We start from the raw sequence: 14,020 nt of genomic DNA on the forward strand, positions 1-14,020 counted from the left end.
TCAGAAGAAGAATGCCCTAGAATGTGAAATAGGCAAAAGAGAGAATCCCAAGTGCTATTTAGGGGCTTCTTGCAAAATTCCTACCCAGCCCCGGAAATGGTGACTAGCAAAGCCCACACTGTACAGGGCGGGAGGGAGAGCACTGGAGCTGTGAAAAAGAGGAAGAGAAAGGGGCAGTGCTGCCCTTAACACTGGGCTGGCTTACCCTCTCCTATTGGGCACTCGCACCCATGTTGCTTTCCAAACCTCTCACCTGGGAGAGACAAACATCTGTGAGTCTCTTCCAGACAGAGCAGTGCAGCAAATTCGTCTCTTGTCAAGGCAGGAATGACACTGTGCTCACCTGCCAGCAGATCAGATTTCTACTTGCACAACAGTCCTTTTCCTTCCGCTCTTTCCCCCTTTTTCCCCACCACATGCCCCCAGAATCTGCTCCAGAAGATTAAGGACCCTCTAGAACAGATTTGGGGAGTGCAGGGAGTAGGAGAGGAAGGAGATGTCCCATTGCTCAAGCAGATGTTCATTCTGCAGGCATCGCCAGATGAGCACAATTTGACATCATCCATTGAATTCAGATGGAAACAGACAGCTTCTGCAAGTGCTAATGCAGTTAAGAAAGAGATGTATTAGAAATGGGGTATTGCACAAATAAACAAATTCATAGGAAAGCCCATGGTGTGGTATTAAAATGGTACCCTAGGTTTTAGGGAGACCATTCCCTTTCCTAAAGAGAACAACCTGAGGGAATGGTTACTTAGAATAACCTAGAGATCCTGACATCAGAAGTGACAGAAATCGAGGCAAAGAAAAGTTCCTTAGACAGCAAACATGACTGCTTGGGAGAGAAGGGTGGAAATTATTGTTTGGATAAGGCCTTTGGTCAGTCTCATAGCAATCCTTCAAGGTATAAATAATGTTTTTAAAGTAGCCACTCTGGTGCACCTCTTTTTCATGTTCACAGTGTCTTTGTCACTGCGCCTCTTTCCTTACTGTCATAATGAAGTCTTTAGCTTCATCTCCTATTTTTGGTTAAAGTTTTCTTATTAGAGAATCAATGTGAGGTCACTGCTGTGGTTCAGCACTTTACAGCTTTTTTAATAAATGGATTTAGTATTTTATTGATCAAGCATTCTGTTTCATCATTAAACATTGACAAAGGTAATGTAGATGGAATAATCTCCTCTTTCTGACTGAAAGTGTATTGCTTAATTTGATATGAGGTAAGCCTTCCCCCCCAAATAAAATCTGCAGTTTTAAAATGTAATCCAAGCTGTTTGAAAGGGGCTTATAATAATAATAATAATAATAATAATAAAAAAAAATTTAATTTCTGTGTCGCCTATCTGGCCAATGGCCACTCTAGGCGACGTACAGCAGTTAAAACACAATAAGATAAAATACAATAGTACAATATAAAAACAATAGAAAAACAGTACAGCAGCAGACAATGATATTAAAACAGGGTATTAAAACAGGCTTACTTGATAATATGCAACCAGCTTTTAAAAATAACTAAATTTTATATAATTGGGGGTTTTCAATTTTTGTTAAAATCTAGTTTTCTGTATGAGGAAAGGTTACAGCACTTGGGATTTTTTAATTTAGAGAAATGGCAAATAAGAAGTAACTCATTAGAAGCATATAATATGATGCATGGCATGGAGAATGTGGACAGAGAAAAGTTTTTCTCCCTTTCTCATAACACTAAAACTTGTGGACATCCAATGAAGCTGAACACTGGAAGAACCAGGACAGACCAAACGAAGTACTTTACGCTGTGTATGGCTAAACTATGAAATTAGCTCCCACCGAAGGCAGTGATAGCCACCAACTTGGATGGTTTTAAAAGAGGATTAGACAAATTCAGGGAGGAAAAGGCTATCAATGGCTACTAGCCATGATGGCTGTGCTTTGCTTCTGTAGCTGGAGGTAGTAAGCTTCTGAATACCACTTGCTGGAAACCGCAGGAGGGGAGAGTGCTCTTGTGCTCAGGTCCTGTTTGTTGGCTTCCCATGGGTATCTGATTGGCCACTTTGAGAACAGAATGCTAGACTAGATGGGCCACTGGCCTGATCCAGCAGGCTCTTACATTCTTATGCACTCATCATATGCTTGTTCATACTCAGAAAATTTCACTTAATTTACTGGTTCAAAGTTCTGGAACTGACTTTCCTATGTATACAAAATCAGCCAAAAACATTTTGATGGCTGAGGTGAAGGACAAGATTGTGCTGTCCCCTTCAACATAGCATACTGGTAGTTGAATCTTACTTCGATAGTGATGACAGAACAGCATTCTCCACTGTATTTGAAGGCAATACGCTAGCTTAAAGTGTGCAGGGGATGCTGCTTGGCAAACACAGCTGTGTCTAGCAATACCTTGCAGTTGGTAAAACACACTATCAAAATCAACAGTACTAAATAATCAGCAGGGAAAAGAAGACTTTTCTGCCCTCCCTCTGGCTGCATATCTGATCTTTAGGAGGAGTTTAACCTCATATGAAACAAGGAATGCTCCCACCTCTATATATTCAGTTCTGACAGCTATTATAAAACTGTCTAGTTGGGATTAAGTTTCAACTTATTGGCCTTCATCTAGCCCAGCGATTCCCAACGTGGGCGGTAGCACCCCCCTGGGGGGCGTTACAGCCTTTCAGGGGGCGTTGGTGTGACTACAAACTTTAGGGGGCATTTGGGTTCATTAGGGGGGTGTTAACATTTGACGGTCTGATGCGACAGTTAAAGCATTTAAGTTTAATTTTATTTAATACACAAATCATTAATTTTTAAACTGTTTTGTCCCCAATTAGAATGTATTTAATAGTCTCAATTCATGGAAATAACACTATAAATAGTGTGTGCTCTTTAGTAAAGAAATTCTGAATAGCAGCCAGTGTCATATCAAGGAATGGGGATATTAGCCACACCCCGGCACTAGGTAATGTTCCGATGCTGTCTTGAGGGATGTTGGAACCGATCACGAGAGAGTGTTTGGTAAGCTGGGTGCATTGGTGGAGGGCGCATTCTTCCAACGGGTGAGTGCCATGTGCAAATGGGTGATGCAGACAGTCAGTTATTCGCTGGTTTTCTTCAGGAATGGGACACACTCGCTACCTGTTGTTTCTGTGATGTTTAAATGAACTTGTTTAATGAAACAATGCTGGTAAACTGAATGAGTTTGTTGTTAAGTAACACAGTGTATTCTATTGGTTCATACTGTGTGGACTTAATTAGTGTTTGCTTATGTATGTATATTAATAAATCATACTAAGAATTCAGTGTGTAATCTAAGTGCAATAGAAAGGCATGATAAAAACAGTCAGTAATAATAATTGAAAATACCGTTTATGCATTACTCATATTTTAAGGGAAGAATAGGAAGCATTGGCATATACTTAATCTGAGGGGGGCGTTGGGCACAAATAGATTTTGCAAAGGGGCATTGGGTTGAAAAAGGTTGGGTAACGCTGATCTAGCCTATAATAGCATTTATGATCCTACTCCAGGTTCGAGTGTACATGAAGATGTCGTGGTAACCTCTTCTTCAGGCACTTGTACCCCAAATTGCGTTACTGTTCCTAAGAACAATGGTTCCCTTTGTGAGTAAGCAAGGCCTTATAAAAGAGCCTCCAATACCTTTCTTAGTATTATAGGAGAGACAACTTATTTTGAAGAAGAGCCAGCAAGAACAACCATGAATAATACAACTCTATTTTATTTATCTATCCCTAATACAGAGAATACTTTCCCTAAGAATGATTAAAAGAGCATTGATCAGGTCTTACAATATAAAAGTATACTTTACCAAGCATTGGTCTTGATCTCACAGCCAAGTTAGAGAGTGAGCTCCCTTACAATCTAAAAAGCTCCTTATATACCCTTCTCTCCTGTCTAAAAACCACCCGAACATAATAACTTGTTACTACATGGTGCTAACAGTATTCCTATAAAAAAGTAATCAATAAGACATTGGTTTTTCTACCTAGTAGCCATCAAACCACTAAGTTTAAAAAAGTTCTACTTCTTAGAGTGCGGTCAAGTGGTTGTTGTCATACAAAGTTCATTTTGCGGTTTCTGCATAAAGCTAGCCTCATACTAAAAACCAGCTGCTTTCTGCCTTTCTAAAGAGTTGCTACCTCAAGCCAGACCACATTATTTCCTGTTGGTTCTGGAGTTTCTGAAGCTGTTTTTTATATTTCTTAACACATCAACCCTTCGGGCGGGGGGAGGAGATGACAGTCTGCTTTGATTAAAGGTCATGCCTGAGGTCAGATATGCTCCTGCTACATATCTTCGAGATATTCCAAATCTAGGATTTGTATTGGGGAGAATCACAATCGTTCCCGGGGTGTGTGTCTGATTAACCCATGCCTGCATCTCTGATCTTTTTACTGGCTTATTTATTAAAGCAGGACAAGTTTCAGACATATTTCTCCTGTGACAAAGACAAAGTTGGGCATCATCTGCATATTTATGACACCTCACTCTAAAAGTCTGGATAATTGCACCCAGCACCTACATACTGTACATATTAAATAAACTAATAGGCAAAAAACCTTGTGGTTTAAGAACGTACCTATAGCCCACAGATATTTCTATCAAACTTTAAAAAGCAGGGGAATTGGGCAGCTATAGTGAATGCACCAGGGGAGCAGGAGACCTGACCTCCTCTCTGAGATATTGGACTGCCCTACAAAGTTGTCATAATGCAAACACAATTTGGGTTGGTCTTTCACAGTCCAATCCACTTGCTGTGTAGCTTGGAAGAATTTGGTAACATGTGCCTGTGAGCATATGGTGAGTGGTGGCAACACCCGCCATCTCCAAAGATGGAGAATTATATTTTTGTATGTTTGTTGGTGTTCTTCTTACTTTGCTTCTTTCCTGTGTTACTAATGTTTCTACAGAGAATCTAAACTAGAAACTTTTATTTCTCTCATTATTCATCATAGAAATCCGTGTCAAATTTATTTTTATTAATTTCAAAGCCTTTTTATTGGCCTGTGTCATATCATGGTGAAGACAGCCTTTTGTGTTTCAAATTGGAGGTTATGTTCTATTTCTATATTGGGTGCGTTAACAGTTGAAACTGAAACTGCAGTTTGATGTAAAATCAGACTGATTACAATATGTTGCTAATTAAGCATGACTCTAGCTGTTGGAAAAAAGAGGATGCATGTTTTCACCCTGCTATATTTAAACCACTTTATTTAAGGCAAGGTGGGCACGGTCAATTTAAAACATAGAGCACACCTAGAATTTTGCTAGAATATATTTCACTTTCCACTGTTTTATCTTGTGCAAATTGCGACACTCCTGAGGTCCACTGGAGAATATTCTGCAGAATAGTCAGTGCCATTATTCCAAAATTATGTTTTGAGTTTTTTTTAGTGTAAATTTTGCCAAGTGTTGCTGTACTTCACATATTCACAGAAAGAGAAACAAAAGAAAATGATTTCCTATAGGAAACTTCACTAAAATTGCAAAGGAAATCAGACATATTTAAAGTGACCATTTGAACTATATCAACTGTCTTAATAATGTTGCTTCCTCCCTGCTAAAACAAGATCAGCATAGCACATGTCTTCTTTCTGTTATTTGGGCTGATTGCAGGTGTTGCCACCACTCACCATATGCTCAGAGGTACATGTTACCAAATTCTTCCAAGCTACACAGCAAGTGGATTGGACTGTGAAAGACCAACCCAAATGGTGTTTGCATTTTGACAAATTTGTAGGACAGTCCAATATCTCAGAGAGGAGGTCAGGTCTCCTGCTCCCCTGGTGCATTCACTATAGCTGCCCAATTTCCCAGCTTTTTAAAGTTTGACAGAAATATCTGTGGGTTATAGATACATTCTTAAACAGTAAGGTTTTTTTGCCTATTAGTGAATTTCCCTGCTTTTTAATCCGGGAGGTAAGAAATGGGATCCTGTGCAAGTTTGCTGAGAATGGATGGATCATTTGCATGCTTATTGAGTTCAGCGGGATTACTCCCCTGCAATCATGCTTAGGATAGGTGAAATTGACCACAGGGGATGGGGAGGGGAGGGGGAGGAGGAGGGAGGGGAGGAAACGGAGAGGGGAGGACTGGGATGGGAGCAGGCAGGAGAGGGAGGGGAGGAGAAGGACAAGTTTGATAATTTGCATGTTTATTGAGTTCAGTGTGATTTACTCCCGTGCAATCAGGCTTAAAATAGGTAAAACTGATGGGGGAGAGTGAGGGAGGGCTGGAGTGGGCAGGGGAGTAGGAAGAGGGGAAGAGAGGAGGAAGGGAGAGGAGAGGAGAAGGAGGGGAAAAGCAGATCTGATCATCTGCATGCTTATTGAGTTCAATGGGATTTACTCCTATGCAATCATGGTTAGGATAGGAAAAACAGACCATGGGGGAGGAGGAGGGGGAAGGAGCACATTGGAGGGGGGCAAAGGAAGGGGGAGGGCAGGTTTGATCATTTGCAAGCTTATAGAGTTCAGTGGGATTTACTCCTCTGCAATCATGCTTAGGATAGGTGAAACCGACCACAGGGGATGGGGAGGGAGGAGGAGGAAGAGGAGGAGGGAGGGGAGGAAACACAGAGGGGAGGACTCGGATGGGAGCGAGCAGGAGGGGGAGGGGAGGAGGACAGGTTTGATCATTTGCATGTTTATTGAGTTCAGTGTGATTTACTCCCGTGCAATCATGCTTGGGATCGGTAAAACTGACCGAGGGGGAGGGAAGGAGGGCTGGAGTGGGCAGGGTAGGAGGAAGAATGAAGAGGGGGGAGGAGGAAGGGAGAGGAGAGGGGAAGGAGGGGAAAAGCAGGTGTGATCATTTGCATGCTTATTGAGTTCAATGGGATTTACTCCTAAGCAATCATGCTTAGGATAGGAAAAACTGAAATGGGGAGGAGGAGGGGGAGGGGGAAGGAGCATATTGGAGGGGGCAAAGGAAGGGGGAGGGGAGGCAAGTTTGATCATTTGCATGTTTATAGAGTTCAATGGTATTTACTTGATGCAATCATGCTTAAGATAGGTAAAACTGACCATGGGGAGGAGGAAGGGGAGGGGGGAGTAGGGGGAAGGGGAGGGAGGGGATTGGAAGTGGATGGGGAGGGGGGGAAGGGGATTGGAAGTGGATGGGGATGGAGAAGCAAAGGAAGGGGGAGGGAAGGGCAAGAGGGAGGGGAAAGGAGGGAGGAAAAGGGAGGGTGGGTTTGATCATTTGCATACTTTTTGAGTCCAATGGGATTTATTTCTGTGCAATCATGTTTGAAAATGGAAATGGATTGCCTTCAAGTTGACCAGACTTATGGCGACCCTTTGAACAGGGTTTTCATGGCAAATGGTATTCAGAGGTGGTTTTACCATTGCCTTCCTCTGAGGCTGAGACATAGTGACTGGCCCAAGGTTACCCTGTCAGCTTCATGGGTGTGTGGGGATTCGAACTCTGAACTCCCAGGTCCTAGTCCCACACTGACCAGGGGGAGGGGCAGGGAGGGGTGGAGGATGGGGAGGGGAGGAGATTGGGTGGGTGGGCACTGGGCAGGGGGAAGCCCCTTTCCTTTCCAAAAGGAAAACATTGTGAACAGTATCATTGCTTTTCAGCATTTGCCCGACCTTTTTATTCTACAGCAGGCACATGTAGCCTCCCACCCAAATTTAAACCAAAGCTGTCCCTGACCACATCCACACCAGGCCTTTATTTTACATTGGACAGTCATGGCTTCTCTCAAAGAATCCTCGGAAGTGTAGTTAGTGAAGGGTTCTGAGAGTTGCTAGGAGATGCCCTGTTCCCCTTACAGAGCTTCAATCAGAGTGGCTGACTGTTAAACCAGTCTGGCCACTGGAGCTTTGTCAGTGGAATAGGAGTCTTATCTCAGCACCCTTCACAAGCTACACTTCCCAGGATTCTCTGAGGGAAGTCGTGACTGTCTCAAGTGAAATCAAAGTCTGGTGTGGGTGTGGCCCCCTGATTAGGCAAGCCAAGCAGCTGTGAGTCTGGCTTTTAGAACACTGACAGTTGGTTCTTACTGAGCATGCCCCGCGTTATCATTGGGTCCCAGCCAAAATTTCTTAAATTAATTAAAAATCAGCCAGGCATTTTTAAACTTTTAAACTACAGAAGATAAAGGTCAGAGTATGGGGCACGGTCAGTAATAGGATTACGGGTACTCTGTGAACATTGATTTTTAATGAATTTCAACAGATTATGAGAACTCTGACAGAAAAAAGTCCAAAAGGGCTCTGGGTTTTCTCTCTCTCTTTTTAGACTTTGAAGTCTCTATTCTCTCTCACTGTTTTTTGTATCGCCATGAAAATTTAGAGGGTTGTTAAGCAAGCGTTTCTGAGTTCAGGACTATAAGTTTTGTAAGGCTTTGTTTTGAAATGAGCTTATGGGAAGCATCAGAATGGCATGGGGGTATTTTCAATTTAACAATGTGGAATGTGAAAAATCCACGCTGGCTATAGTATACAGCCTCTCTCGTGGCTGTATAATCACTGAGACAAACTGGAACCTGTAGCATTCCATGGGGTAGGACAGCAGTCTCCTAATAACACTTGCTGCACTGGTCAGGCAGGTAAGAGCAGTACCAATGACCTCCATCACTCCACTGCTTAAGAACATAAGAAGACCCCTGCTGGATCAGGCCAGTGGCCCATCTAGTCCAGCATCCTGTTCTCACAGTGGCCAATCAGATGCCCGAGGGAAGCCCACAAGCTGGACCTGAGCACATGAGTACTCTCCCCTCCTGCGGTTTCCAGCAACTGGTATTCAGAAGCATACCACCTCTGTCTATGGAGACAGAGCATAGCCATTGCAGCTAGTAGCCATTAATAGCCTTATCCTTCATGGATTTGTCTAATCCTCTTTTAAAATCTTCCAAGCTGGTGACCATCATTGCCTCTTGTGGGAGCAAATTCCATAGTTTAGCTATGTGCTGTTTGAAGAAGTACTTTCTTTCATTTGCCCTAACCCTGAATCTTTTAAACCTTCAGCTTCATTGGATGTCTGTGAGTTCTAGCATTATGAGACAGAAAGACAAACTTCTCTCTATCCACTTTCTCCATGCCATACATAATTTTATACACTTCTACCATATCACCTCTTACTCGCCTTTTCTCCAAACAAAAAAGCCCCAAATTCTGCAACCTTTCTTCACAGGAGTTGCTCCATCACCTTGATCATTTTGGTTGCCCTTTTCTGAACTTTTTCTAACTTTAAAGGTAAAGGTGTCCCCGCACTTGTAGTGCGAGTCGTTTCCGACTCTTAGGGTGACGTCTTGCGACGTTTACTAGGCAGACCGTATATATGGGGTGGGATTGCCAGTTCCTTCCCCAGCCTTTCTTTACCCCCCAGTATATGCCGGGTACTCATTTTACCGACCACGGATGGATGGAAGGCTGAGTGGACCTTGACCCCTTTTACCGGAGATTCGACTTCCTCCTTTTGTTGGAATCGAACTCCGGCTGTGAGCAGAGCTTCGGCTGTGTTACCGCTGCTTACCACTCTGTGCCACGGAGGATCTAACTTTACAATATCCTTTTTGGGGTAAGACGACCAGAACTGTACACAGTATTCCAAATGCGGCAGCACCATAGATTTGTATAAGGGTATTATAATATAGGCAGTTTTATTTTTAAGACGTTTCCTAATGATCCGTAGCATGGAATTTGCCATTTTCACAGCTGCTGCATACTGGGTGGACATCTTCATCAAGCTATCTACTACGACTCCAAGGTCTCATTCCTGGTCAGTCACCACCGGTTTAGACTCCCATGAGCATATATGCGAATTATTATTATTTTGGTTCCAGTACACATAACTTTGGTTCAGATCAGAAAAATCTCCTAGTCTATCATGTCAAAAACCATAAAATTCTATGAATACCATCAGGGTAATACTTCTGTCTAAAGCCAGTCAACGGTCACTAACAGAAGCCTCTAAAGCTAGTAGCGTTAGTTTCACACCTTAGCTTGAGACCTGATTGACATGAATCTAGAAAATTGGTTCAACTCAAATCTGGAGTTCCTGCTCAACTTTGTCCAAATATGGGCATTAAAAACAGGTCTCATGTTAAAGGTACACATAGCATACCACAATCTCCCTCAAGGATACTGGCACCTCATTTTACTGCAAGGTGTTAATTTTGCTGATTAGCAGCAGAGTGGGGTGGAGGGAGGCATTAAGTACTCAGCTATTCTCCTACAGCCAAGGAGGACAGTAGCTTAATGCACTTTCCAAAGATCTTGTCCTTAGGCAACAATAACTGAAACTGATCCAACATCAGAGAAGCAAAGGTACAAGACTCCTCCATAGAAGATGCTGTACTTAGATGGCACCACTGAATGTGACTGGAGCTATTTATTGGGGGGAAATGCCTTGCAAATGAGTCACAGCTGGCTGTCTAGAGTTCATCATCATGAAAGGACAGACATGGTTGTAATAGGCCTTTCACCATCCAGAACAGCTGCACTGGTCAGCACTCTGCTGATAGAATGGTAGCAAGAAAGAACACTCTGCTGTTATCACTGCCAGAGAATAGGCATTCAAGCTGTTTTTCACTGCATTCACCCTGAGTGTTCCACTACCAGAAAAAGATTAGCAACAGTTCTGTTGCCTAAAGAAACAACATGTACTGTATATTTCATAATAAAACACATTTTTTATATTTTATTTTCTGTTTCCTCTTACCTTTGTTTTATTGTCAAAGCAGGTGAATCCCAAAGCAAAGTCTAAGGTAAAACACAAGCTTTCTCCTTGCCAGCTACACATATAGGTTTTAGACTGGGAAAAGAAAGATGACATATTATGAACAGCAAAATATCTGTTTTGCATTGTTGAAAGCCCCACCTAATATGAATCAAAACAATTAATAGTGAATAATCAAATTAGGGTTGTAATCCTATGCATTCTCCCTTGGCTTTAAGTCCCACTGAAATGTTAGGGCCACATGCTAAGGCTTTGTAAAGCTACACTTCACAACAACTTTGCATATAATGAAGTATATACTGTGAAAGGTTGAACAATGTGCTGTTTCTGATTTAATCATGAGCAACAGATTGGAAGGCAATCCTGAATAAGAACTAACCATGAACTGGTAACAAGATGCCACTGTCCTTATTGCACAATCATGAGCAGCAGATAGTATTAAATAACTGCGGTGTGATATTACTAATTAAACCCTAAACTGGTTGGGGGAGGAGCAGAGATGTAGGAATGTGTGTGCTTGCCACTACAAAAAATGATGACATACGTATGAGTAGCATGTACAAATGTATGTGTGATCCATCCATTATTCAAGATCCTTCCATTCCTCTTGAGAGGGGAAATATTTTGTTCCCCATTTGTTCCCCATCTGTACACATGATGATCACCCAGTTGACAGAATGATGTGTAATGGTGGGTACATGCATTCTTGAAACCTAGGCCTGTTCTCATCAGATAGAGGACTGACCCATCAGGATGGATATCTGAATTGTGGCTCTGTAAGCAATGCAAATATAAATTTTCAGATTGGTTCCATAAAAGATACCTGAGCTACATATTTTGTAATGACTGTCTGATAGCAATCACTGCCTTTTTATCTCTCTGCTTCCTTTTAAACTTTTCATTTTTTTAAAAAGCTAACATCTTTTTCTTTCTTTGCTGCTTGTTAAACCAGATGTCACTACAGTATGAATGACAGCTGAGAAGTTAATTGTATGTCTCAGCTATCCTGTCGGCCACTACAAATGTTAATTTTCTGCCATCTTCTTAAGTCTGGATAGAAATATTGAAGGCACACTGAAACATTTCGTAAAACTCAAAGAAAATGATTTAAATTGAAATACATTTTTGAGATTCCATAATTAAATTCACTGAACCATGAATACATTATGAACATTTTACCATTTTTTAAAATAATCTCTAGACATTGATTCAGAATGCAAATGAGCTGACAGTTATTCATTTTTAGGAGCTATCAGCAGCCTTCCAGGCAGTGGTGTCACTAGGGTTGGTGTCACCCGGTGTGGCCCGCACCTGCCGCACCGCCCTAGTGATGCCCCTGCGCCCCTGGTCTCCTGGGAATCTTCCCCTTCCTCAGAATTGCGAGAAGAGAATCCCTCCAACGGGCAGGGGAGAGAGATGGGAAAGAAACCCCCACTGCAACCCTCTGCGGGTGGGAATTGATCCCCACAGAACTGAGCCAGAGGACTTCCTTAGGAGCAACAATCCAGAGAGTTCGGGGCCCCAGGCGTTTTGTTTCATCGCGTGAGCCCTCGGCCTGCAAGGTGACTGGCCGGGTGGCTTTTTGTGGGGCGCAAGCCCCCTTCTTCCCCTGTGAGTGAAGCGCCAGCCTGCCTACCAGTATAGGGAGCCCTAGTTCCGGGGGTGGAGCATTTCCACCTGACTGGCGCAGTCTGCCCTCTCCTCTAACTCGCCCCCTCCCAGGAGTTCTGCGGTTAGAAAAGGGGGGCGCCTCCTCCCGCTCGGTGGCTGCTTGTCTCCACGTGTTCACCGGCGGCTGCACAAGCTGGGTAAGCGAGCCTGGTTCCTGTGGCAGCAGCGGGATGGTGTGGAGATGCTGTGGCGGTGCGGTGGTGCCTCCCGGCACGCTCTGCCTGGGCGCAGCACTCAGCGCCAACAGCGAGGTGAGCGAGCCGCCGCGCCACACCTTCCACATGTTAGCGCAGGGTGGGAGCAGGGCAGCTTTCCACCTGTTAGCTTCCTGCTCTTCCCCCGCGCCTTCCACAGCTAAGCGGACTTCTTCTCTTCTCTCGTGTGCTGCGGCCGCTGCCTTCTACGTGTTAGCGTGGGCAGCGCAGCTCTCCGCCGCCTGCCCCGCTTCCCAGCGGTGCCGGGGGGGGCGGTGGCTCTGGGTGTCACCTCCATCTTGTGGTGTCACCCGGTGTGGCCCACACCTGCCGCACTGCCCTAGTGACGCCCCTGCTTCCAGGACATCATTTCTAAAAGATACACTGTTTTTAAAGCTATTAAATGTTCCACAACTTGCAAAAGCATTGATTTTCTCACACAATCATGTTAAAATGGTTATGAAATTTGAATACTAGAGAAGCAATTGTTTAAATATTTAAATAGTGTCTATAGGATTGTCGGGTGTTTCTTACTTCACTGTACTCCATCATTATGGCCAAAGTGCTCATTCATACAAGGTAATCCTCATCTAGAATCAGAAGGTTTCAAAGAAACCTTATATTTGAGGCACACACATAGGTGTTCTACCCTTGACTCTGGATGAGGGTTAGGGTTCCTGTGAGTGATGGCTGGCTAATGTAGGGGTAGAAAATCTTTTTCAGCCTGAGGGACACATTCCTTGAGGCTCAGTTGTTGGAGACTGCATACCAGTAGTAGGCAGACACACACTCTTTCATGCATATGCATCCACTTATATATACACTTCCACACGCAACACCCACATACATCCATTCTCACACACCTATTTATACATTCTGTCTCACACCTAATGCACACACAGCACATAAGCCGTAACAACGGTTTGATCTTGGCTTACTGCTTGCGGTTTGTTTGAGGAAAACGAACCCTAAGCCCAGGTTCTGACTAAGCCAGATTAGTTTAGTGAAGCAGTGTAGCAGCAGCAGCAGGAGTGGGGGAACAGTAAAGAAAGTACAATTTCAGCAGCATGCACGTGCATGCTGCACGTTCACATTAAACCACTTTATTTTAAGTATGGTTAAAGTGACATGCAAAAAAGGACACTGAATATTTTTGTGGTTGACCATGAAAAACTGAATGTATGCCCTATCTGCACGGTAATACTCTGCTTGGCAGATTTTTAAGAAATGTGCATGGAAATCTACACCTTATTAATAAATCCCCCTATAGGGATTTTTCCTATGCAACATGTGTTGTTGTATGCCTTTACATAATAAAAAACGAAAGATGCTTTGATTTGGATTCCTGCACTGAGCAGGGGGTTGGACTTGATGGCCTTATAGGCCCCTTCCAACTCTACTATTCTATGATTCTATTTCAACAATTCATATACCATTTAACACTGTAGCAGTGTACAATAAGCTTA

General features: G+C 43.2%; 1 protein-coding gene across 3 annotated transcripts in view; it reads right to left on the reverse strand.

Moving 5' to 3' along the window:
• The window catches only part of SNTG2 (syntrophin gamma 2), a 420,613-nt gene that overhangs the window by 14,266 nt on the left and 392,327 nt on the right, over positions 1-14,020 (reverse strand). For all 3 annotated transcript variants that reach the window (XM_061626228.1, XM_061626227.1, XM_061626229.1), the window contains exon 15: positions 10,672-10,764. In XM_061626228.1, the coding sequence (XP_061482212.1) occupies positions 10,672-10,764 (93 nt within the window). The remainder of the gene's footprint in view (positions 1-10,671; positions 10,765-14,020) is intronic.

Source organism: Rhineura floridana, chromosome 4 (genome assembly GCF_030035675.1).
Source record: "Rhineura floridana isolate rRhiFlo1 chromosome 4, rRhiFlo1.hap2, whole genome shotgun sequence".
Classification (NCBI taxonomy): domain Eukaryota; kingdom Metazoa; phylum Chordata; class Lepidosauria; order Squamata; family Rhineuridae; genus Rhineura; species Rhineura floridana.